Source organism: Dromiciops gliroides, chromosome 3 (assembly GCF_019393635.1).
Source record: "Dromiciops gliroides isolate mDroGli1 chromosome 3, mDroGli1.pri, whole genome shotgun sequence".
Classification (NCBI taxonomy): domain Eukaryota; kingdom Metazoa; phylum Chordata; class Mammalia; order Microbiotheria; family Microbiotheriidae; genus Dromiciops; species Dromiciops gliroides.
In genome coordinates, this window is record NC_057863.1 from 158,071,137 (window position 1) to 158,098,599 (window position 27,463).

Sequence of the window (27,463 nt, forward strand, 5' to 3'; positions counted from 1 at the left end):
CTAAATATTAGCAAAGTATTTGGCCAAGTCTGTTATGCTATTCTTATAGATGAGACGGAGAACTGTAAGCAAGAGATTGGTGTTTTAGGACTTACTTACTGAATGACCATACCCAAAGACTGGTAATTAAGCTTTATTAAGTTTAAAATGACACTAAGAACTTTTAGGATAGTACGTATATATGTAAAATGGGTACCCTTATGCTTATATAATATATGATTTTAATATTTAAAAAATAAGGAATATATAATGCCTTTGAGTTTATAGATACACACACACATACATATAATGTTGCAGTAACTGATATTTTGCATTTCTCCTTTTAAAAGATGCAACATTATTTGTTACTTTTTGTTTGGAGGGTGGGAAGTTTTATGACAGAAAGGTGGGCTAATAGTTTTTTTAGTTTCCACTCCATCTCTACTTGGTTTCTTTATGTTTGAACCACTTCCTTCTTCACTGGTTAAGATAGGAAATTAATCATTGACTCACCCTACCATTATGAGTGCATACTAGTAAGGAGTTTAGCGAAACTTTTATTTTTTAAGGTAACTTTTAGAAGGTAGTCAACACATTCTACTGTTTGTCATTCTTTTATTGTACACCATTTTATATATTATATATTTTATATATATATATATATATATATATATATTTTATTGCAGGGCAATGGGGGTTAAGTGACTTGTCCAGGGTCCCACAGCTAGTAAGTGTCAAGTGTCTGAGGCCGGATTTGAACTCAGGTACTCCTGAATCCAGGGCCAATGCTTTATCCACTGTGCCACCTAGCTGCCCCTATATATTTATTTATATATAATTATATGTTATTATATGTTATACATGTATTGTATGTATTAATTCTCAAAGTACTTTATTTGAGAACTACTTTGTCATTAGTATGGCTAGATTTATATATGCCTTATATGTAAAATTTAGTAGGTAGATGAATTACTTTGGCATAATCACATAATATTATGCCAGTGACAACATAATATGAAAGTCAATTGTCATAGTGTTTTTACAGATTTCATCCAGCAGCTACAGGATCAGTTGTAGAGAGGTTTTCTTCTTCCATACATGTAAGAAAATCAGTCTTGTAAAGTATAACTGTAACATGACTGCTTTAAAAAACAAAACAAAAAAAATCAACAAAATTTATACATCTGAGTAACCAAGGTATTGAATCATCTCTCATTGGGAGGTTCTATGTATAGAGAGACAGTGTGGTGTAGTGTAAGGCAAAGCTTCTTAAATTGTGGGTATGGGGTTGTGTAACCAAATGTGAGGGCTGCGAAAAATTTGGCAATTTGTATACCTATATACCTGGGGTGTAAACATTTTTCTGGCGAAAAAATCCTAATGGGTTCACTTTTGGACATAATGTCTACATGATATCCAGTTTGAGATATCCAGGTAGTCAAAAATTTGAGTCTGGATGTTAGGAGGTAGGTTAGAGCTAGGTAAGTAGATTTGAGAATCATCAGTATAGAGAAGATAGTTGAATCTGTCACTTGAAATCACCAAGAGAAATAATATATATAGAGAAAAAAAGAGAGCCCTGGATGGACCCTTGGGGGACTCCCAGGGTTAGCTGTCTTGATCTGTATGAAGATCAAGCAAAGGAAACTGAAAAGAGGTCAGACAGAAGCCTAGAGAGAAGTGTATCAAGGAGAAAAGAGTGATTGACAGTGCCAGAGGCTGCAGGGAGGTAAAGGAGGAAAAACTGAGAAAAGGCAATTAAGATTTGTCAAAGAGAAAATCATCGCTAATGTCCAGAGGCTTGCCAGGGACTCAGTGTCTTGTGGAAAGGGATACATTTCCATTAGTGCAAGAAGATGGAAAGAGCATGAAGTCAAGAGTTTGGAAGGTGAATGGGAGTTCTCCTTTCCAGTGCAGCAGCGGTTCCAGAGGGCACGGTGAAGTAGCAGGAGGAGGAAAGTCTATCAGTCAGTGTGGAAGCATTAGCTGCTTTCTTTGTGCCAAGTATGGCACGAGGTGCTGATGATACAGAAAAAGACAAAAGCATAGCAGTGGTTACATGGATTGTGGTGGGGAAGGGTTTTTGCCTCATCAGATGTGGACTCAGTCCCAGGAGAACAACAGTTTGAGAGATGTCACACCTTAGTATGGGAGAAAAACTATTTGAGCAGCCCCAACCCTTCCAAGTCTTAGGACTCGGTGTAGAGCAGGGGCTTGTAAACTCTTTCTGAAGACTGTTCTAGAAGATGAGCAGAAGAGTATTGTGTTGAGCCAGTAGTAAAATCCACACCCCTAGGCCTAGTCAAAAGATTTGGGTTCTAGTCATATTATAACTAGAACTTGGGTTCTAGTTAAATTATAAAATTTGAGGGCTAAAAGAGATGTTGGCTATTATGTAATCCAGCCTCATTTGTGTAGGTGAGGAGTAAGTTGAAGTCCATAGAAGGAAGATAAATTACTTTTCCAAGACTATCCTAGTTAGTTGGGGGCAGCTAGGTGGCACAGTGGATAAAGCACCAGCCCTGGATTCAGGAGGACCTGAGTTCAATTCCGGCCTCAGACACTTGACACTTACTAGCTGTGTGACCCTGGGTAAGTCACTTAACCCTCATTGCCTTGCAAACAAAACAAAACAAAACAAAAATATCCTAGTTGGTAAAACAGGGAATAGAACCCAGGTCTCCTTACTCTCAGTTCAATATTGATTGGTTTGTTTGTTTTTTTCCTATTAATTTGTGCTAATTTAGTTGTGTAACCTTAAACAAAGCACTTAACTGCTCTAAACTTCAGTTTCCTTATCTACATTCTGAAGTTGAACTCTGTGGCTTTGGAAGTATTCAAATTATATGAGACAGAGCTGCCAGGAAGGACTGTGGCATAGACATTTCTGATACTTTTTTCTTCTTTCCTCCAAAATAAAAACAAATAGTAAGACTGGGAAACCAAAGGGTGATCAGATCTTTCTCTTGAATAGAGTAACTTTTTTTAACTTTAAAAAAAAGAGAATTGTATGTAATATATATGACTTATGACTAAAACATCACTGATTCGGACAGGAAATGCAGTTTGTAATTTGGATTTTGATGGTGTGCATCATACTTAGAAAGTATGTTGAAAGAAAGATATTTAAGATTTCTTGGTACAAATACAGGGCTATTAAAAGTTGGTAAAAATTAGTTATATACCTTTTCCTTTCCTCCTTCCAATTTCCAATGATCAGTCAACAGCTAAATCAGCTCTCTCCTCTATCGTTCTCCCTTGTGTGCTCGCTTGCTCGCTCCCTCTCTCCCTCCCACCCTTCCCCCCATTGGAGATGGAAGTCTATTGACTTCTAAAGGACTTGAACCATATCAATCTTATTATTATGATAAATGAAATCAGAAGGGATAAAGTACTTGTATCTAAATGGAAGAATGACTCACAGGTTCTCTTTGGAGAGGCAAATAAAGGAGTTGGTATAGTTGGTTCAATCAGGCAACAAAAAAATATTCTATGCTCACTTGGTTGTCTCATCTTATGATGAACATAAGCAAAAGGAGCACTACGAATGTAATTTCAGTTTATATTTCTGCCAAAATCTTTTGCAGAAGTTGAGACAGAGAAATTCTTTGAAGAATTTGGCAAGATCTTCTAAATTAAGCCAGCATGTATGTTAATTATTGTTGAATTCAATGCAGAGGTAGAGAAACATAGGGGAAAATGGCAAAAATGCATTTGAAAATTATTGTTCAAGATTAAAAAATGAAAGGAGTCAAAGGCTTCTATACTAATCAGAAATTCCCTATCCCTTTGTCATGAATAACAGCTTTTAAAAATTATGATAAACTTAATCATTAACAAATCTTTCCATATGCAGAAAAGAATAAAAGACAGTATATGAAATGGTGGATTTATTTTATGTATGATTTGTTTTTTGGGTTTTTTTGCTTGTTTTTTATTTGTTTTTGGTGAGGCAATTGGGGTTAAGTGACTTGCCCAGGGTCACACAGCTAGTAAATATTAAGTATCTGAGGTCAGATTTGAACTCAGGTCCTCCTGAATCCAGGGCCGGTGCTCTATCCACTGTGCCACCTAGCTGCCCCTCTCTTGCAATTTCTTACAGAATAATAGTATTCCATTTCACTCTCATATTAGCATAATTTGTTCAGTAGTTCCCCAGCTGAGGAGCGCTCCCCTGGTTCCAATTCCTTGTCACTACAGAAAGAGCTGCTAGAGATATTTTTGCATGTATAGGACTTTTTCTCCTTTTTTTTTTTTTTGATATCTTTGGAATATAGGCCTAGCAGTAGTATCTCTGGATTGAATGGTTTGCTTAGTTTAGTAGTTTAAATAAACATTTTCATTTTCAATTAGTCCAACATTAATCAACTTAAGGTTGGTTTTTGCTTCATTGAGTTTTTTTCATTTAAAAAAAAATGAAAGTCCAAAATCAAGATGATCCAAATTAGTAGCACCAACTGAACTGAATGTGAGACAAGCAGGCAAAGTTTAGGGCAGTTAAAGTGATGTTGAATATAACATACTCTTTTTTACACTCCCCATCCTAGTGATACTAAATCCCCAACTTCTGATGACAAACACCCTTCCTTCTCTAACTCCCAACTGTTGGATGCCTAAATCCCAACTTACCCACTTCTCCTCCATGGCATATACTTTTTCTAATATGCCTGACTCACTGACCTTGGTGAGGAATTCAGAATACTATCTGTCCTTCATTGATACTTTTAAACTCTTCCTTGCTACCATCGCTCAGACAATATCTTTTTCTTTCAGATTCACACTATCCAAATTTATCACCCATTCCAGATCTTAGTTATTTTCTGAACATTCTCCCCCTTTCCTTAGTGTCAGGCACAGTCCCATTTTCTTTTTTATTTTTTTTAAACCATAAAAGTATTTTATTATTTTCCAGTTACATGTAAAGATAGTTTTCAACATTTGTTTTCATAAGATTTTTAGTTCTAAATTTTTCTTCTTCCCTCCCCTCTCCTCAAGACAGAAAGCAATCTGATATAGGTTAGATATGTACACATATTTCTGCATTAGTTATGTTGTGAAAGAAGAATCAGAACAAAAGGGGAAAAACCTCAAAAAACAAAAACGAAAAAAGCAGAAACAGTATGGTTCAATCTGTATTCAGAATCCACCGTTCTTTTTTCTGGATGTGGAGAATATTTTTCATCATGGGTTCTTTGGAATTGTCTTGGATCATTGTTTTGCTGGAAAGAGCTAAGTCTATCACAGTTGATTATCACACAGTGTTGCTGGTTCTGCTCTTTTCACTCGGCATCAGTTCACTTAAGTCTTCAGGTTTTTTCTGAAATCTGCCTATTCATCATTTCTTACAGCACAATAGTATTCCATTACAATCATATATCACAACTTGTTTAGCCATTCCCCAATCGATGGGCATTCCCTCGATTTCCAATTTTTTGTCACTACAAAGAGAGCTGCTATAAATATTTTTGTACATGTGGGTCCTTTCCCCTTTTTTATGATTTCTTTAGGATATAGACCTAGTAGTGTGGTATTACTGGGTCAAAGGGTATGAACAATCCCATAGCCCTTTGGGCTCCATATTGCTCTACAGAATTGTTGGATCAGTTCACCACTCCACCAACAATGCATTAGTGTTCCAGTTTTCCCACATCTTCTCCAACATTTATTATTTTCCTTTTTTGTCATATTAGCCAATCTTATAGGTGTGAGGTGGTACCTCAGAGTTGTTTTAATTTGCATTTCTCTAATCAATAGTGATTGAGAGCATTTTTTCATATGGCAATAGATAGCTTTGATTTCTTCATCTGAAAACTGCTTGTTCATATCCTTTGACCATTTCTCAATTGGGGAATGACTTGCATTCTTATAAATTTGATTTAGTTCCCTATATATTTTAGAAATGATGCCTTTATCAGAAACACTGGCTGTAAAAATTGTTTCCCAGCTTTCTGTCTCCTTTCTAGTTTTGGCTGCATTGCTTCTGTTTGTACAAAAATTTTTAATTTAATGTAATCAAAATCATCCATTTTCTATACACAATCTCATTTTCAACCCTAATTCTTTCCCTAAAACTATGGGATTTTCAACATATGTATTGATGTTCCTTCTAATAGCCTAACTTCCCAGTTCTTAATCTATTCAGTTCCCAAGACATACTCCTCCACTCCACTTCAGTTGTATACAGGGATAGTCATACTCTTTTCTTGTCACCACTTGTCAGTGGTGATGAGAACTCTGGAATTTCTTTAACTGATCATTATCTTTTATCATCCCATCATTCCTTTATGACTCTAAACCCTGTTCTTCATCCTCAGTACTTTCCCAGGAATTCAACGAACTGGCTATATACTCTCATCCTCTCCCAGTCTTGACCCCTTAGTGAATCAGTTCACCTCTGTAGTCTCAAATGCATTTGTCTCCCTGCCTGTCTGTCATCTGTCACACCTTACCATATAACTTCACCTTGGATAATTCTCACCATTTGCCTCTTACATTACTACTTACAGCTGCTGAACAGCACTGCAGCAAGTCACAAAATTGTGCTGTTTGGGTCCATTACAAATTTATCTTCTTTAAAAAAAAATAAGTTTTTATCGCTATCTTTTGTTTTACCATCATGTAAATTTCCCTTCATATCCCTGCCTCTTCCTCCCAGAGAATCATCCCTTATAATTAAGAATTTTAAAAAGAAAAAGAGGAGGAAGAGAAGAAAAGATCAGCAAAACCAATCAATACCTGGGGAAAAATGTGATATTGTGTTTCATATCCATGAACCCACTCCACTCCACCCCCACCCTCCCTACAAAAGAGTTGGGAAGGTGTCTTTTCACTCTCTTCTTTGTGGCAAGATTGTTCTTTGCAAGTCAGCAACATTCACTTTCAGTTTTTTATTATTTTTCTGTCCATTTTACATTGTTGTAAACAAGGATCTGGAGCTATTTGGTCAATTAATCAGTCAATCAGTAAATATTTATTAAGCAACTACTATTTGCCAGGCACTGTGCTAAGTGCTAGGGATATCGAAAAAGAGGCAAAAGATAGTGCCTCAAGGAGAATACAATCTAATGGGGAAGACAACATGCAAACAAATATATACAGAGCAAAAGCTATGTAGAGAATAAATAGGAAATAATTAACTGAAAGAGGGTACTGGATTAAGAGAGGTTGGGGAAGGCTTCCTGTAGAAAGTGGGATGGAATTTAAAGGAATCCAGGGAGATAAGTAGTAGTTAAATTTGTCATGGGGCGCAGAGCACCCCAGAATTTCTCTGGGGCACACCGAGGAATCTTCTCCTTGAGAAACTAAACTAGAGGACAGATAACGCCTAGAGAGATAAGGTGAACCAAATCGGACTGAGCTAGCTTGGGATTCCTACTCTTCATTCTGGTCTCCCTTACCCTGGGGAGATAAGTTTGGGTGTGGCTGTGGCCTTGGCGTTCTGAAGAGGGATCTGTAGCCACCCCTCACCCAATTCCTTTAGTCACTACCAGTGGAGGATGGTCCTCCACTCCTCACCCAATTCCCCCAACTACCACCAGTGGGGGATGGTCCTCTCTCACTAAAGGAACTTTTCACAGACAGATGGGCCACCCCCATCAGTCCCCTATAAAAGTACCTTCCAGTCTCCTGTTCGGGGAGATTTGGTGCCTCTGAGCCATGTGCTTTGTGCCAAATCTCCCCATGAAAAGTCCAAGGATTTCTTTCATGGTTTCCCTCCCCCCACCCTTCCCTTCCCTTGCTCCTAAATAAACTGTCACCTTATTCTAATTACGTTTTGTGTGCAAGAGGGTGTAATTCTTTAAAGAGGAATTCCCAAGAACCCCAACTCCCACCAACCCGTACCTCATTTTCCACCATATCATCTTGAAGGAGGGAGAGCAAGGGAGACAGCCAGAGAGAATGCCTGGAGTTGAGAGACAGAATGTCTTGTTCAAGGAAACAGCCAGATCAGTGTCACTGGTTCAAAGAGTATGTGTCTGGGAGTAAGGTATAAGAGGCCTGGAAAGTTGGGGATGATGGTGTCAGGTTACGAAGGGCTTTGAATGAAAAACAGAACATCTCATATTTGCTTCTGAAGGCAATAGGGAGTCTCTGAAAGTTTATTAAGTGGGTGGAAGGGTGACATAGTTGGACATGTGTTCTAGGACAGTCGTGGCTGAATAGAGAGGATGGGTTGGTGTGGGGAAAGACTTGAGGCAGGCAGACCCCTCTGTAGGCTATTGTAGCAATCCAGACATTAGGTAACAAGGGCCTGCATGATGGTAGTGACAGAGGAGAGAAAGACATTCCAGAGGTCTTACAAAGGTGACAATGACAGTTGTTGGCAACAGCTCGGATATTGGAGCAAGTAAGCGCTGAGAGGATAGTGTTACCTTCTACAGTGATGGGGTGGGGGGTGAGGTAGTATAGGGAAAAAGATGATGAGTTCTGTTTTGGACATATTTATTTAAGATGTCGGGGCAGCTAGATGGCGTAGTGGATAGAACACCAGCCCTGGAGTCAGGAGGACCTGAGTTCAAATCCGGCTTCAGACACATAACACTTACTAGCTGTGTGACCCTGGGCAAGTCACTTAACCCTAATTGCCTCACTAAAAAAAATGACTTAAAAAAGATGTCAACTGGGCATCCAGTTTGAGATGTCTGCAGGGCAGTTGGAGATGCAAGATTGTAGGTCAGCTGAGAGATTGGAACAGAGTAGGTAGACATGAGAGTGGTCAGCATAGAAATGGTAATTAAATCCATGGGAACTGATGAGATCACCAAGTAGAGTAGCATAGAGGCGGAAAAGAAGAGGGCCCAGGACCAAGGGACACCCAGGGTTTTAGAGGGTGTGATCCAGAGTAGGGTCCAACAAAAAGAGACAGAGAAGGAGTAGTCAACTAGGTGGGAGAGAGTAGTATCCCCTCAAACCAACCCATCATTTTACAATGTGGATACTGAAACCAGGGAGCTAAGTGTGCTAAGTCAGTGCTTGACCTGCCACAGGTCAAGTATAACTCAGCAAGAGCACTGGGCGGGGCTTTCAGAAATCCCAGGTTTAAATCCTGCTTTGGACCCTTTTTAGCTAAATGACTCTGGCCAAGTCACTTATTCTTTCTCGGACTTTTCTCTTTCATAAAATGAAGAAAATGGCACCTACTTCACAGATTATTGTGAGGATCAAATGATATGATGTATGTAAAGTATTTTGCATATTTTAAAGTGTGTATAAATATGCACTCATATATGACCAGTAGTCTGTGGTTGCTACTATTTTACCCATAGGATTAAAACTCCAGGAAATTCCTAAGACTTGTACCTTAGATGGGATTCCTAGGCTTTTCCAATAATGGCTACTTTATGTAATATAAATAATTTATAATATGACTTTCATACTCCTTTACTTTTCTTTAAAAAAAAAAACTTAATAGTATTTTTTCCAATTCCATGTAAAGATAGTTCTCAACATTCATTTTATTATTTTTTTAATTTTTGCAGGGCTATGAGGGTTAAGTGACTTGCCCAGGATCACACAACTAATAAGTGTCAAGTGCCTGAGACTGAATCTGAACTCAGGTCCTTCTGAATCCAGGGCTGGTGCTTTCTCCACTGTGCCACCTAGCTGCCCCCCCTCAACATTCATTTTTTTTTTTTTTTAGGTGAGGCAATTGGGGTTAAGTGATTTACCCAGGGTCACACAGCTAGTAAGTGTTAAGTGTCTGAGGCCAGATTTGACCTCAGGTACTCCTGACTCCAGGGCTGGTGCTCTATCCACTGTGCCACCTAGCTGCCCCTACATTCCTTTTTTTTTTTTTTTTTGTGAGGCAATTGGGGTTAAGTGACTTGCCCAGGGTCACACAGCTAGTAAGTGTTAAGTGTCTGAGGCCGGATTTGAACTCAGGTACTCCTGACTCCAGGGCTGGTGCTCTATCCACTGCGCCACCTAGCTGCCCACTACATTCATTTTTATACTAACTTTTCTAATGATGTATTTTAGAACAATGTCCTAGATTTCAGCAGAACGACATCACAGTTATGGCACTTATCTCTATTGCCAGAGATAGAAAGCTCCCTTTGTTGGTGATGGGAATTCTATTGCCTTTGTTTTTTATTAAAACCTAGTTATATATGTTTCTTATGAAGAATGTAGTTAACCATTTTTCTAATTGTTTCATTTTTAATGTTTGGGAAACTTTAAAGTAGAGGAAATAGCTTGGCTATTTTTATATACTTAAGCAAGTTCAACAAACCACAGTGATGGTTGTAAATGTGGCAATCGCCCCCAGGGAAAAATCACATGAACAAAACTAATGTCGTTCTGGAAGGGATTTTAGAGCCAATAGGCCAATGACTCAAACTCTTTCCAGGGGTGGAATGTTTTGCTTCAAAGAAAACTTTGATGTAATACTTAGAATAAAATCTTTTAACATGATTTTAAAAATGCATGCTACTAATGATACTTGATAAAGTGACAATTAGACCCATTGATCTAAAAGAGTAAGATTTTAAAAAATATTCTGATTATGCTAATACTACAAACAACTTACTTGGAGAGATTGGTGTAATTGTTTATCAATAAATATTTTGTAATCAGGAACAAGTTTGGATTATAGGATAAATTGAGAACTAAAAGGAACCTTAGGAATCACTTAGTTCAACCCTGGAACTAGATATCTTAAATTATTTTTATTTTTATTTTTGTGGGGCAATGAGGGTTAAGTGACTTGCCCAGGGTCACACAGCTAGTAAGTAAGTGTCAAGTGTCTGAGTTTGGATTTGAACTCAGGTCCTCCTGAATCCAGGGCTGGTGCTTTATCCGCTGCGCCACCTAGCTGCCCCCGGAACTAGATATCTTAAAAAAAAATTGGTGACATTGAATAGACTGCATCAGATTTACTAGTTATAAAGACAAATTTGAGATACCATTTGGTATTTTTCATATATTAGGGATTTGGTGGTTTTTTTTTTTACCAGGTTTGTGGGCCTTGGTAATTTTCATTTTATCTCTTCAAGTTCCAGATTTATATATAAGGGATGTTGATACGAGATAAATTTAGAGTAAAACAGCAACAATAACAACAATCTACCAAAATATTGCAACGATTGAATGCTTTGGGTGTTTTTAGTATTTGATTCTAGACCAGTAAGAAGTCAACATTTTGATCATGTTATCGATTTTAACCAAGCAACACTAGCAGCTAAATAGATAGATTCTTTCGTGGTCTGCTTCCAGAATGGAGAAACACTAATAGAGGCCAACCCTTTATTTTATAGATGTGGAAGCTGGTGCCCCCTAAAGTTAAATGTCTCTTCCAAAATTACCCACCTTTGGTGCTACATAAAACTCACACTCCTCTGATCAGTCATGTGGTCCTTTACTCTGTTCTAGTTGAACAAGTACTTATGACAAGATGGTCTTTGAAGTTCCTTCCTTTTGACTGTGAGAATGTGATTCTGTGATGGACAGGCATGTTCCTTGTTTTCAGGAACCTTATGATCTAGTAGCAGGGCTATAGAGGATCCATAGGAACACTTACAAAGCAAATAGAAAATGTTAGATCTCTAAGAAAGACACAGAGTGGAAGGTGAGATTAATTTTAGATGGGGGTTCAGGGAAGGCTACATGGAAAAAGTAACACAACCTAGATGTCACACTATGGATAGGATTTCAAAAGATGGTGTTGTAGGGGAGAGCATTCTAGGTACACAGAATAGCAAAGGTAGAGAAGTGGTAAAGTGTGGAATACATTTTTTAAATGTGAGTAATTTAATTTGTCAGGAGTATTGAATATGTGACTGTGACTACTATGGTTGATTTGTTTTAGGATGGAAAGAAAAGTCTATTTTTAGGTGCAAGGGAAAGAGCCAGTGGGGAAAAAAAGGGTATAATGTGTGCTCTCTGTTCTTACTTCCTCAGGGCCAGGGGTGCTACATCACCCCTCTGGGTTCTTAGGTACCCTGAGGTGTTTGTAAGATGTCTCCTCTACTGCTGTCATTTGAGCCCCCATCAGTGATGTTGCTTTTATCATTAAGGGCCTGTAAGTAGCACCTCAGTTCCATTTAAACATTTAACATAGTAGTTTTTATGAAGGAACGTTTGCTACATAGATAATAGCTAAAACAAATATACAAACATTTCCAGCCATATCGCTGAACATATTCTCAGTCTCTGTGCAAGTAGACTCACAATTCCTAAATAACATTGTCCTACCAAGTTTATATCCCAAAGGTGGCATTGTTATTTGATGACTCCTCTATTCAACTTTTACTGGTGTGGGTCCAGGAGATTACCCCCTAAAGATGGTTCCCTGCTTTTTGGGGCATTAATGCTATGCTGGTTTTAACATCTGGCCTGGGTTTCTGTGGCTTGACCTCTTGACCTAAGGTATTGGATACTTCAATCTCTGTACCAGGTGCTGTGATCAAAAGAGTTCCTGAGTTCCCCTATATGTAAAGTCTGCCTAGACAGCCAGTTAGAAAAGTCTCCTCCCAACCACAGTTAGCTAACTGGAATTAGTTACAGCATGTCCACACCTCCTCCCCAGTCTCTCCAAAGTACTTCCCTAACACATCACCATGATTTTCCTGGGAGCTAATCTCCCTCATGTCCCCCATGAGTAGATGTTGCATCAGCTGTGCAAGCTGGTGGGGTTTGTGCATGCATCAGGCTCTCCTATTGCTCTCTCCCCATTTGAAAAATTTGCCTTCCTTGGCAAATGAGCAGGAATGCCTTCTGAACACATTATCCACGTCCCCACTCTGGAATAGTCCATTATGATTTCTGGGGAAGCATAAACATTAGCCCTTCATTTGCTTCCCTGGTGCCATACAAGAAAGACTCTCAGAATAGACAATTTGGCACAGTCTTATGTAGTCCCACATATTCAGGCAAACCCCCCCCCCCGGCCAAAAAAACCAAAAACCAAAAACTAACAAACCCACAGTTTTCCTCAAACACAAAGTTTTACAGATTCTGCGTTGGCCTTAACAGAACCCAAAGGCAAAAAGACAAAGAAAATTGGCTTTCTGTCTTAGAAGGAAAAGCAATCCCTGCAGAGCTTTTCAGATGACAGGATGGGCCATTTCAGATTTAGATCTTGGTATGAACTAGGAATCATCCCTTCACTTTTAGGTGAGAAACCAACCAGACTTGACTTGGTTCCTACAAAATGATCTTGTTTCAGGGAACTGAGATATCTCACCCACTCTCTGTTCCACTACTTTGGACCTACACTCGCAGAATTATATTCAATAATTGAGTAACCCCTAAAGAAAAGGAAAATGAAGCTTCTTGTCTCAGGGAAACGAAATCCCTATCCCAATTCCAGAACCCATGCTATTCTCTCCACCCAGTAAAAATGTACATGTGGTGAACTGGAAGTCACACCCCTATACTTCCTACTCCCCCTCTCCCTTTTTGAGAAACTGACTATCCTGGGTGGAAACTCAGATTCCAAGATTTTATCAACACATAAAGTCGTCCAACTGGGGTCTGGATAGAATTTCTAAGTGTCTTTTTCTACATAGGGTATACTGAAATATCTTTTTGGATGCCTAATAACATATACAATAAAAGGTAAAGTCCAGGTAGATTTTCTTTGGATCCTTATTCTAAAGGACACCCAAAAGTGAATCTTTGCTTCTTCAAGGACAGTCCAAATGGAATTGCATACTCACCTGACAGAAGTAATCAGTTAGAAAAATGTCAAAACAAAGTCATAAGAAGCCTGGAAATGAGTGAAATTCCCAAGAAAGGAGCTTACCACTCTAAGCCATTTAGGATTTTCAGGTACACAGGCAAACTATCCCATGAACTCGAAGAGCATCAGGATTTCACAATAAACCAAACAGTCTAGATTTGTTTAAATGAAAGAAGAAAAATGTGAAGTTTCTCAACTAGGCACTAGAGTTCTAGTGATGCAAATGTTTTATTTCTCGTAGTAGACTATCCATATTTATATAGGATTTACTAATACAGTGAACTTTAGTATCTAAACACTTAATGAATCAACAAATGCAGAAGTTTGAGAACTTTACTTTAATGGAATTGACTTGTGAGGGAATACAAACCAGAAAACGGACTTGTAGCATTATATTCTATTTTTTTTTTTGCCAGTTTCTCTAGTATTCCACAAATTAAAGTATCCAAAAATGAAAGGCCTGGGTGGAACTGATGGAGTCTGTCCATGTGCTAGACTCCCATTACAGGGGAAAGATTGAGACTACAAAACCATATGAAGAAAGTTGAAGAGGGCACCAAAGGCATGAGATTTGACAAGGTGTTACTTTTTTCTCTGATATAGGAAGAGAGAAAGGAGAATGAATGGGAGGAAAACACAATGAGGTCTTTTAAAATCTGTAGAGGAAGGGTTGATGGCCTTGATGTTGGTGATGTAAGAGATGAGAAAATTTGCCACAAGGATTGTGAAAATGTGTGTAGTGTTGGTGACGTGAGGTGATAGGAATAGAAACAGCTACTGTGGGGAATGGTAAAGAGAAAAAATACATTTGAACAAAAGGATTGTCAAGCAACACTCAAAACCAAGCTGAAGTTAGAGAGTATGTATTTACAATGACTCAGTTTCACAACTTAGTGTAATGGCCGAGAATCCTGGAATCTGAATACATAAAGAGTAATCTTATGTCCAACAAGTGATTATTCACCCCGTTGGGAGACATCGATTTAAAGATCTGATGATGGGGAGTTAACAAGGGTTGAACATGACATGAAGGATTGTAGGTAGTAGCACATGGTCACTCAAGTGGCCAGTCACGGGGTTCACACTGGTAAAGGACAGTGGCAAATAAAATAGTTATTTTTTCCTGCTCCTTATGGAAGAGGAAATTATCTCAAGTAAAGTTATACACTAAATATAGCAAAACCATGCAAATACCATATTTTAATTTTGTGGATATTAAAATGCCATAATTGAAGTAGTTATTTCTCAGGGAAGACAACCATTTCAGTTCCACACACAACAGCAATTTTTTGTCTTGGAATTCATTTAAATAAGTACCATGAACTTTAGAGCAAAATGTATAGGTGTTTTTGCATGCCATCAAGAAAGAGGAAAGCATTAAAAAGGAAAGGAGAACTGAACGAAGGGGAACAGATGATAGAAAATGAAATTAGTCCAGAAGTCTAAAAACAGTGTCATTTCTGGGTAATAGTTTGCTTGGGAGTCAAAGTTTGCAAGGAGAGAAAGCCGAAACATGGGGAGGAGGTCTCATGGAAGAACTATTAAGAGCTCAAATATAGTTTTTACTTCTTTTTTCTAGAGACGGAGAAAAGGATTGAAGATTTAAAAAATTTAAAATAAAAAAGTTATGCCACCATAGCTTCCCAGGTGGTTGTTTTGATCTAGATCCAACTTGACACATCTGGCTGTGGTAGTTAAATAGTGACATACAAACAAGATGAACAGGTCTGACTGGAAAGAACAAAGCAGGCATTGCATAAAGTTGTGAAGAACTCTGAATCTCTGTAGCTTCTGAACCGAGTACACTGTTGTAGATGGAAGTCATTCATAGCTATAAAAGAAAGATCAATCAAGTATCATCCAAGTAGAGTGATTGAGATTGAAATAAAATCATTCATTTAATAAACACATCAGGAACAATTTCACGTCCATCCTGAGGTTTGCAGCTAGAGATCGTTACTGTATTTAGTACAGATCAACAGCCTATTTTGTTTTGAATCAGTTTTTTAAAGTGTGATGTTTAAAATCTAATTGTGTGGTCACCTTAAATTAGAAGCTTTAGCACCAGTCTTTGGACATTAAGCATTTATTAAAGCATACTAGGTATTAGAAAACAAAACAAAACACGTGGAGTTAAGAAAAGGCCTATCTAGCCTAGAGTTTCAGCCTAGTCTGCTTCTTCCTCAAGTCCTCCACCATGAGACTGCTTCAACCATGAACTCCTCTTAAACTGAGTGTGGAAGCTTTTTATAGGTCTGGAGCAGAGTCCTTACACACTGCTTCAAGCTGATTGGTAGGCGTTATCTAAATCCATTGGTTCACTGGACTTGAAGGTGGTCTCAAGTTAAGTTCAAAGTCCTTAGCTTCTGAGAACAATACCTCCTTAAGGGTCAGCCAGGTGTGGTTACAATCTAATTAACTTGAAGTAGGGGCAGCTAGGTGGCACAGTGGATAGAGCACTGGCCCTGGATTCAGGAGGACCTGAGTTCAAATCCAACCTCAGGCACATGACACTTACTAGCTGTGTGACCCTGGGCTAGTCACTTAACCCCAATTGCCTCAAAACCAAAAAAACAAAAACTAATTAACTTGAAGTAGGCTAATCAGCAAAGTCAATCACACTCACTTAATTCATTCAGTTTAGATTAATCTCCAGGTGAGCATTTGAGTATTTGCCAAATCCCATTATTTTCTCACAAAAGGGAAATAAAATTGACTCTGTTAAGAGAAGAGTATAGAAAGCTTTAGACAAAGATAGTGCAAAATGTTCACACTTTACACAAGAATGCACTGAGTGTATGCCACTCAGCAGTTCAGCCATGCTAAGAGGATACAGACAAAAGCAACTTGTTTATAACTAGTTAACTAGCATGGAATGTGAGTTACGTGGTATAATTACATGGTATAATTACATTCTAATTTCATTCAACTAATTTACTATGTCAGTGGTACTAGGAACTATCCATCACTGTGCTGTGGCCCTGTGAAAAAGTCTAAATAATCTAGCGACCAATTAATGTTTTGGCTATAGTTTTTTCCAGTTGAATGTAAGCTTCTTTGGGGCAGCCGTCGTTTCATATTTGTCTTTGTGTCCCTGAGGCCTAGCACAATGCCTTACACATAGTAGGTTCTTATATATGCTTATTGTATTGAACTGGACCTGTAAAAAGGGATTGCTAGATTGATCTCTAAGAGCCATTCATGTTCTAAGAGCCAATAATTTTCCTTTGGATTATGGGACATGTTGCATATTCATGTAAATATATCATGATTTGCAAACTGTTAGATGTGGTAGGAAGTAAGCCTTTATATTATTTTCCCCTCTGTACCAGGGGTTCTTAACCTGGGGTTCACCCTAAGGATTCTATGGTTAAATTTCAGAGGGCTTATGAACTTGGATGGGAAAAAATGCATCTCTAACTAAAATTTATCATTTCCTTCAATTATTTAAAACCATTATTCTGAGAATGATTCCATGAATTTCATCAGACTGCCATTTGGATCTATGAGGCAGAAAAAGGTTAAGGGCCCCTGCTCCATAGCCTTGTATAGGTTAATGTTTTACAAAAGGATTGTATTGAAATTGTCCTATTTGTGTTGAGTACATACAAGAAGCAATAATTAATAAGGCATACAGATCCTTTTTACTATTTTATTTATTATATTAGTGGATAAAAATTGCTTCCTGATGTTTATTGATAATCCTCTATAGGTGAATTGGGAGAGCTTTAAAAATGTGTTTTAGTAGCACACTAAACTTTGTAAGTCTTGGCAGTAACTGAGAGAGAAATTCTGTGTTTTTGTTGTGTTTTTTTTGTCTTGATACTGTTTTATTCAAGGAAAAATAATATTGACTTTGCTTTTTCTTCTCTTTTAAAAGATAAGGCACCTCTGTCAAAGAGCCTTTTACTAGTTCCCAGCGCCCTTTCCATTTTATTGGCACTGCTCTTTCAACATTATCAGAAGTTCTTTGTATATAATCTACAAGCTATAAAGAATGACTTGCAGGTGAGTAATTGATCATTTGTATAAGACCTCCTGGGAAAGGGAAGGGTCAAGGGATAAGGGACAAAGGACAGTTGTTTTTCTTCTCACTACTATCAGTATGTCCATCCACATAAAATATGCAGTAGAATCTAGCACCTTGTTTTATGTACCACACCTAGAAGAAAAGTGGTCACATACATCAAAGCTGTCATTTGTTATCTATTATTATGATAGTTTTCCAACTCGACCATTATCTTTACCAAGATCATTTTTTTACATCATTCTTATTCCCTTACATGAAAAAAACATCATTCAGTTTTATAAGAATCATGGTGTAAGTAGATAGACCCAGGTCTGAAGGCCTGGGTTTGAATTCTGTTTATTACTAGGGAAAGTCACTTAACCTCTATGAACCTCAGGTTCTTTATCTATAAAATGAGAAGGTTGGATTAAATGACTTCTAATAGCCCTTTCAGTTCTGAATTTATGATCTTATGAAGATACAGCCTCTACTGTGGCACTGATGAGCTGTATGGCCTCTGAAAAGCTGTTTAACATCTGAAGGCCTTAGTTTCTTCACCTGTGAAATGAACTATTAGGTCCTCTGACTTCAGATTGTTGTTGTTTTTCAATTGTATTCGACTCTCCGTGACCTCATTTGGGGTTTTCTTGGCAAAGATACTAGAGTAGTTTGCCATTTCCTTCTCCAACTCATTTTACAGATGAAGAAACTAAGGCATACAGGGTTAAGTGACTTGGCCAGGATCACACAGCTAAAAAGTGTTTGAGGCCAGGTTTGAACTCAGGAAGATGAGTCTTCCAGACTCCAGGCCTGGTATTCTATCCACTTTGCTACCTACCTGCCCTTACTTCAGAACCAGGTCTTAAGGTTGGATGAGTTCCTATAGAATGTAGTATAGAGGGATTTTTTTTTCAGGTATAATTTTCAGGTACAATCTCAGATGGACTGAGATTCTGTAATTTTGAGTAATGGGTAGAAGTTCCAAAGAGTGAAATTAAGCCTATCCAAAAGTAGAGTGGGTTGTCTCTGAAAGTCTTTCCCAATTCTTTGAATCTGTGAATTTAAATGAAATGACCCCCCCCCCAATAAATTTGATGTTTTACAGTTAGAAGGGAAGAAAACAAGCATTGATTAAGCACCTATTATATTCTGGCCCCTGAGCTAAAGTGCTTTATAAACATTGGGCCAATGTCAGGATTAGAAAAAATTTGGAACTGTAGCTTTGGAGGATATGTTTTTATCTCTTAGATGTGAAAAAGTTATAGCTGATGGTGTTCCTATCTGTGAGTAGAAGTGTGAGAGCAAAGTGTGATGTGTTGCACTCAGCTGTTTCCTTACTGGGCCCACAGGTTACTTTTCTTTGCATTGTTTTCAGTGCTTTGGTGAGAACTGTGCTGTCCTCACTTGGAATTTTCCCCATTGTTCTTTGGCTGTGTCCGTTAGGGGTTACTGTAAATACAAAGAAGGAAGCTTCATAAGGAGCTTCAATTCTGTCTGCCCAGAAGACTCAATAACTACATTTGTAAGGGCGTGTTTTCCTTTTGAAAGCAAACGCGGTATAATTTAGAATGCTGTTGTAGCACTTAGTGATTACCTTGGAGCATCATTGTAGTTTGGAAGAACCTCTGTTCCTTTCCGAAGTCATTTTTATGTCACAGCTCACTGGTGCCCAGCTATGCCCTCTTCTCCTGCTTGGAGCTGTTCCCCCTCCGCACCCCCCCCCCCCCGCCCCCTTCCCCTTTTCTGGAGTCTCTCCTGTCTACATCCTCTATGTCAAGAAACGTCCAGTTTCCAGGCTAATTGCCTGGGTCACCTTATGGTAGGCAAACCAAGCACAGCCCCGTGAGTAGGATTCCACCCCTCCCTACAAAACACCAGCTGCCGTGATCTCTGAGCTGTCCTAACCTAGGGCTGTACTGATAAATGTTGAGAAGATGGACCCGGGAGTCCCAGGGAGAGCTTGGCATGTATAACAGGGTGCTAAGTTCCGGTGTGTTCGCCCTCCTGCTCTGGCTTGAAAACCCCTCTGCTCAAAGCGTCATGGCAATATCCCTCGTTAGCTCCCTGCCCGGCTCCTTCCTGTTTTTCTATGAGGCCCGGTCCTAGTGTATGAGTTGCAGGATTCTACCCTGCTTTATTTTGAAGGTGTCAGTTCTGGGCCCAGTTTGGGGCAGTTGGTGGACTACCCTAGTAGCCTTGTTGTTCCCTCTTCTTCATCTCTGTGCTCCCTTGGGTGTCTCCAAGTTAGCCACGTGGTTTTCCCTTAAATATGCCAAATAAAGAGCCCTATTTGGGAGACTCGTGTTGTTCAGGTTAAATTAGCTGACCTTTGAGGTCTGGATTATCTTTCTTTGATTTTAAGAATCGAGTTTCTTTTTTAGATGATTCTTTTTACTATGTCATGCTGCCTTTCTAATCTCTTAACCTTGCTCTTCCAGATGCCTTTTTAACCTCTAATTCTTGATATATTAATAATAGTGTAATGATACATGATCTAAGATTCTCAGATTTAAAAATTCTATAGACAATATACCTGGATTAAAAAAAAATTTTTTTTGGCGATGCAGTGAGGGTTAAGTGATTTGCCCAGGGGTCACACAGCTAGTAAGTGTCAAGTGTCCGAGGTCATATTTGAACTCAGGTCCTCTTTAATTCAAGGCTGGTGCTTTATCTACTGCACCACCTACCTGCCCCAACATACCTGGATTTCAGCAAGCCATTTAACCAAGTTTATCATGAGATCCTTGTGGTTATTCTGGCTTCCGACTTTATTCCACCCAGACTGTTTTCTCCAAATTTACCAGTGATCTCTTAGTTGCCAGATCCATTGACCTTTTCTCAGTCCTCATCCTCATGCCTGTCTGGCTGTTCCTTCTCTGTGTCCTTTGATGGATCCTCCGCTAGATTTCACCCTGTAATTGTAGGTGTTCCTGAGGGTTCTGTCCTTGGCCCGCTTTTGTTCTCCCTCTATACTACTTCATTTGCTGATCTCATCTCAAAGCTTATTATTCTTAAAAATACTTATCCTGCCCCATGCTGTCTATTGACATCCAATCTCACATCTCCATCTACCTTTCAAACATTTAGAACTATATGTCCAGTAGACACCTTAAATTCAATATGTCCAAAACAGAACTCACCTTTTTCTCTAAACCCTCTCCCCTTTTTTACTGTAGAGGGCGACACTACCCTCTCAGTCTCACAACCCAGGAGCCATCCTCAACTCCTCACTGTCTTTCACCTTTCATATCCAGTCTGTTGCCAAGGCCTGTTGATTTCACCTATGCCCCCTTCTCTCCTCTGACACTGATGCTATCCTGGTATAGCTCCTTATCACCTCACTATTGCAATAGCCTGCTGGTGGGTTTTTCTGCCTGCCTCAAGTTACCCTACTCAAATCCATCTTCCATTCAGCCACTAAAGTGATTTTCCTAAAGGGTAGGTCTGACCCCATGTCACCTCCCTCCTCAATTTCAGTGGTACCCTATCATCTCCAGGTTCAACTATAACCCCTCCCCCTTCATAACCTAGCTCCTACCTTTTTCGTCTTCTGACATCTTTCTCCCTCTACTACATATTCTAATTTAGTGGCCTCCTTTCTGTCCTACAAACCAGATACTACATCTCTTAGCACTGAGCATTTTCTCTGTCCTCCACACCTAAAATATTCTGCTTTTTCATTTCTACTTCCGGGCTTTCTTGGCTTCCCATAAGTCCCATCATCTGCAGGAAGCTTTTCCCAATCCCATCTTCTAAAGGCTTTCTTAATTCTGGTGCCTTCGTTTTGTTAATTATTTCCTTTCTTTAAAACAGATTTCAAAGAGTAAATGAAACAAATATTTTAAGTTCAGTGTAATAAAATTTCTGTAAAAAGAACTTGAAATATCCTGACTTTTTTTTTTTTTGCTTTTTTTACTTTTTAGATTTGGAGATTGATCTGTGGAAGAATAATTTGCCTCGATTTGAAAGATACATTTTGTAGTAGCCTGCTCATATATAACTTTAGGATATTTGAAAGAAGATATGGCAGCAGGAAATTTGCAGTAAGTCTGTTATGAATATTTACTTCCCCAACCATTTATCAGGTGTCTTCTTTGTATAAGGCCCTGTGCTGGGTGTCTAAAGCTCTGCATTAAGAATCTTGGATCTGGGTTGGAATCTTGACCTTGATACTACCTGTGTGAGTTCAGGTAAACCCCAACCACTCTGAGCCTCCATTTTCTTGTCTGTACACTGAAGAGTTTGCTTGCTCGATGGTCCTTGTGAGAGTCAAACTCTACCTAAGATCTTGTTCCAGGTCAGCCCTTAACAGTGTCTTCAGTCCTCTCTGTCTGGGAAAGAGGGAGAAAAGAGTAGTATCCTCTGTGATAAAGATGGATAGATTTGCCATTCTTTTATTTGAGATCGTCAGAGCCATAACAAGGACTTTTTACATCTGGGACAAAGTCAGTTGATAGATCCACAGCTTTAGAGTCAGAAGAGATCTTAGAGGATCTAGTCTACTCATTTCACAAATACAGAAATTGAGGCCCAGGGAGATGATGTAACCTGCCTAGGGTCACACAGACAGTAAGTAGCATAGAATAGATTAAAATCCAGGTCCCCTAACTCTAAATCTAGTGCTGTTTCCACTCTGTCATATTTGTGGTTGGAGAGTGGGAAGATGGGGGTGTTTCATAAGAGAGTCCAAATACAGGTACAGAAATGTAGGAGATCCCCATTGTTTGTCCTGTGCCCTCACAGAGATTGGAAAGGAAGAGGAGCAACAGAACCTTGTGGGTGGTAGGTTGGTAGAAAACCACAAAGTTGTGGATGGTATTCCATGGAAAGGAAGCATGTTCCTAAATCATCTAGGGGTAAAGTCTTAGTCATCCCCCGTGCTAGGTAAGAGCTCTAAAAATCAGGTTTTTATTTTTAAAAATCATTGTCTTCCATGTTCATTAAAAAAAAATTATCTGCATAATTTGGAAATTGAACATTGCCAGGCTTAATTAAATTAAAAAAAATCATAGCTCAGAACAACAAAAAAAAACTAAACTAGAAAATCTTAGAGAGTTGGTCATTTAATAAAGTTATAATTCATTCAAGTCAAAAATCTCTAATGTTATATATATATATATACTTTTTTTGTATTCTTTTTTTTTTTTTTAATGGGGCGATTGGGGTTAAATGACTTGCCCAGGGTCATGCAGCTAGTAAGTGTTAAGTGTCTGAGGCCGGAATTGAACTCAGGTCCTCCTGACTCCAGGGCCAGTGCTCTATCTACCGCGCCACCTAGCTGCCCCTTTTTTGGTATTCTTTAATTTTGACCTATTAAAGTTAATCAGTCATTAAGCATATATTAAGTACCTCAGACACTTACTAGCTGTGTGACCCTGGACAAGTCACTTAACCCCAATTGCCTTAAACAACAGTCGTCCTGATAACATATCTTGTCAATGGACCCAGATGGCTCTGAAGGAGAAAGTGAGGTTGGTGACTTCCTCACTTCAATCCAGTTCAGTGCAAGTCATGACATCTGTCATGGTCCTCTTTAAGAAGGAAGGACAAACAACAACAACAACAACAACAACTCTGCTAGGTGCTGAGGATATACATAGAAAGAATACAACAATCCCTATTTGTAGGAAACTTAATTTGAATAATATTGGAAACAATAAGCACACACAAAAGTATCTGCACAATAAATATAGTGAAAATAAATACAAACTAGTTAATTGTAAGGGAGCTTAGGATGTAGGGCACTTGTAGTTGGGGGATCAAGAAAGGCTTCATATGGAAGGTGGTGCAAGTTGTTGTTGTTTGTTCTTCCTTCTTAAAGAGGACCATGGCATTGGGAGGTGGTATCATGACTTGCAGTGAATTGGATTTGGGTGAGGGAGAGCACAACTTTCTCCTCCATAGATATCCGGGTCACTGGCAAGATTTATATCAGGACTCCTGGAGATGGTCCCAGATGTTTAAGGCAAATGGAGTTAAGTGACTTGCCCAGAGTCACTAAGTATCTGAGGTGAGATTTGAACTCAGGTCTTCCCAACTTTAGGGCCTGTGTTCTGTCTACTGTGCCACATAGCTAGCTGCTCCAGATGATGCTTGAGTAGCATCTTGGAGGAAGAGTTTTATATGAGGTGGAGATGAGGAGGGAAGGCATTTAGTTATGTAGAATGTCCACTATAAAAGCACAGATATTGAAGATGGGACATCTTTGCGTGAAGAACAGATGAAAGATAATTTTGTCTCAACTGCAGAGTGGTACCTTATTCTGACATGCGGATGACCTTGGGTTCTTGAAAGTTCTGCCTGGTGATGTAAGTTTTAGAAAACCCTACTGAGCTGGGAAGATTGAGTACCAAAGGGTCATCAGATCATCGTCAAAGACCAGCCTGGCTAGCTAATTTCAGAGAAACTCATCAACCGGAAGCTTGACCACCCAGTACTTGTTTTTTTTTTTTTTCTTGCCATCAGCAAGTCATGAAAGGGTTGCTGTCTGCATCCATAGAAGAAGGGCCTGTCACAGATATTTAAATATTTTATGAAAATAACAAAAAGTTGTGTTTCTTAAAGTAGTATGCTGAACTAATTTTAAATTAATGACTTAAATATTTTTTAAAGTATTTTGTTCCCAAGTATTTTTCTTCTTTCTTTACAGTCCTTTTTATTGGGTTCCTGGATTTTGTCAGCTTTATTTGACTTGATCCTTGTGGAAGCTATGCAGTATTCATTTGGTATCACAGCCAGTAACTTGCCTTCTGGTTTGTAAGTAACTCCTAATACATTTGCTTCACTTAGAATTAGATTATACTAAAGGATCATTGTCAAGTTCCAATAAAAGAAGAAAAGCATTTTAATTTTTCAAATGTAGATTCATTTGGTGATTTAAAAAAAATCTGTAATGTTTAAATGCAAGGTGTCCTGAGAGATTAACATCAAATTTCAGTCAAAGAAAAAAAGTATTTTAATTTTTCCCATGTAGAATCATTTGGTGATATAAAAAGAAAATCTGTCATGTTTAAGTACAGGGTGTCCCAAAAGGCCATTAAAGCTTAAAACTGCATTAAGACTTTTGGGGGGGCAGCTAGATGGCGCAGTGGATAAGCACCGGCTCTGGATTCAGGAGTGCCTGAGTTCATATCTGGCCTCAGACACTTACTAGCTGTGTGACCCTGGGCAAGTCACTTAACCCCAATTGCCTCACCAAAAAAAAAAAAAAAAGAAGACTTTTGGGACACCTTGTATTTTCACATGTTCAGTATATTCTGGAAGTGTAGTTAATTTGAGTTACTTGCTCTTGCAACTTTTAACTTCTATAGTTAAGATTCTATTTATGCATTCTCTTATTGTATTCTTATAGATAAAATTAATTCTTTATGTTAGTATGGTGGCATAGTATACCTGTTTTAAAACTTGTGATGTTGTCTTTCTGTAGAATTATTAATGCTTAAGCACTTAAATTTCAAATATGAAATGTTTCCTAAAATGTAACATCTGAGGAATTTTTGAAATTTTCCTAGTTAGAGCTTTCAGAGCAAAGTGTGAGTTTCTTTTCTTTTGCATGGGGCAGTGAGGATTAAGTGACTTGCCCAGGGTCACGCAGCTAGTAAGTGTCGAGTGTCTTAGGCTGGATTTGAACTCAGGTCCTCCTGAATCCAGGGCCGGTGCTTTATCCACTACGACACTTAGCTGTCCCCAAGTGTGAATTTCAATAAAATAATTTTAGTGTGTTACTTTATGTACAGTAGGAGGGTAAGGATTGGGATGTATGCTCTTGGGCTCATAGGGGAATACATGTGATTGGCCAGGTCAAGGAAGAAGAGCAAGAAGGTGCATAGCAGGCTATGGTCATCTGATTTTGTGGCTATAGTAATTCTCTTCCTTGAAAAACTGTTGCTTTAAATCCTGATGATGCACTCAGAATGTGGTTAGAAGAAAGGAGGTTTATTACTGTTCACCACCATGTTAGTGAGGCAGGAGTCAGCAAATTGAGGCTCCCTTCTCCCTCCTTAAGCTCTTATCTTGCATGATCATCCTATCTACAGTGATATTCAAACTGATGAATGGTGTATAAATGCCTCAAAATATGTATTCAGATTAGTATTGGTGATAGTCTAGTTTTCTGAAGCCTTGACTTTATATTGCTGTATTTCATTGGTAACCACTGACTATTAAAATACTAATGACATTTTCCCTAGCTCACCTGTTTTGCTAAATACCTTCATCTTTTTTCTATCTTTTCACTCCCATGACTTGCTCCAGTATATCTAGGTTTGAGATGCAGGAGAACTTCTCACCCTAGTTCTGTGGAGCTTCATTCATTCCTTCTCTCTCCAGTGTCAGTTTATACAGACACCCCCTCCACTGGAAAATGCCAGTTGTCAACCTTGCATTAACACTCCATCACTAGCATAGTGCCTTGCACGTAGTAGTCCTTAAATGTTTGTTAAATTGAAGTCAAGGATGAGTCTGCTGCTTAAAAGGCAGTTGTGTTTAACCTAGCTTTACATTGGGTCCAGAATTTACCTCCACAAATGTGGTATCAAGCCTGTGATGGGTCTTTTTGGGATATGCTGGATCAAAGGATATGCAGTTTTATAGCCCTTAGGGTATAGTTCCAAATTGCTCTCCAGAATGATTGAATCAGCTCCCAGCTCCTCCAACAGTGCATTAGTGTCCCAGTTTTCCCTGTATATAGTCTTAGAGAGTGGCCTAGGACACTCCAAGATTGAGTGCCTTGCTCAGGGTTACGCAGCTAATGTGTGTCAGGGGTATGACATGAACCCAAGTCCTGCTGACCCTGAGACAAGCTCTCTATTGACTCTGCTACCCTGCCTTTAGTCATATAATGCTAGCCACTTAGTCACACATAATCATTATAATTTTGGGTTATGTACGAGTAAATTTTACTCTGTTCCAGTTTAAGGACCAAAATTCCAGTCTGCATTCAGTTTTCAATTTGTAGAAAAGTATTTGTTCTAAGCTACAGGACTTTGTAAATTTTTATGCCAATTGAACTAACTAGTATAAATAAATAGAACCATCACCTTTAAGAAAGACATTTTATAGGGGCAGCTAGATGGCACAGTGGATAGAGCACCGGCCCTGGAGTCAGGAGTACCTGAGTTCAAATATGGCCTCAGACACTTAACACTTACTAGCTGTGTGACCCTGGGCAAGTCACTTAACCCCAATTGCCTCACTAAAAAACAAAAACAAAAGAAAGACATTTTATTTTTCTGTATGACTGCAAAACTGAAAAGTTTCTCAAACATTTCATTGGCCCTAAGGGTATGTTGTAAATTAGCTTTGAGTTTTGAAAGTATTTTAATCTTAAAGGAAAAAAAAGTCATGAACATTTGACAAAGAATTATCTAATTATTCTTTACTTTATCAAAATGTGACAGGGCAGGGAATATATGGTGATTATAGCTATGATCCATAAGGTCTTAGAGTACATGACAAGTAGTTTTGGTGCAGTTCATTCTCCTAATTCTCCCTTGTGCTTTAACTGAGTTTTCTTCCTCTTGAGATCTTTCATAATTTCAATCTTTTCCCTTTATGTTCCCCTATTACTCATTTCTGCTATCTTAGTCTCTTCCCATTTGGGGGAATTAGCTTTTCATTGGCCTTGATTTTTGCCTCAAATGAGGGGGGAGGGGGGACAGAACTGGCTATACATGGATGCCAGTCTTCCCCCCCACCCAAGTCTGGTAGAGGCAAATACCCATATTAGTATTCTGCCCTGATACGCTCTTTTCCTCAGTTCTTTGGCTCAATACTATTGGAGCACAGCATACTGT

General features: G+C 38.7%; 1 protein-coding gene across 1 annotated transcript in view; it reads left to right on the forward strand.

Annotated features, from left to right (window-relative positions):
- Positions 1-27,463, forward strand: part of UBAC2 (UBA domain containing 2) — a 271,053-nt gene that overhangs the window by 12,007 nt on the left and 231,583 nt on the right. The window contains exons 2-4 of the mRNA XM_043995830.1: positions 17,541-17,668; positions 21,593-21,712; positions 24,319-24,425. Of these exons, the coding sequence (XP_043851765.1) occupies positions 17,541-17,668; positions 21,593-21,712; positions 24,319-24,425 (355 nt within the window). The remainder of the gene's footprint in view (positions 1-17,540; positions 17,669-21,592; positions 21,713-24,318; positions 24,426-27,463) is intronic.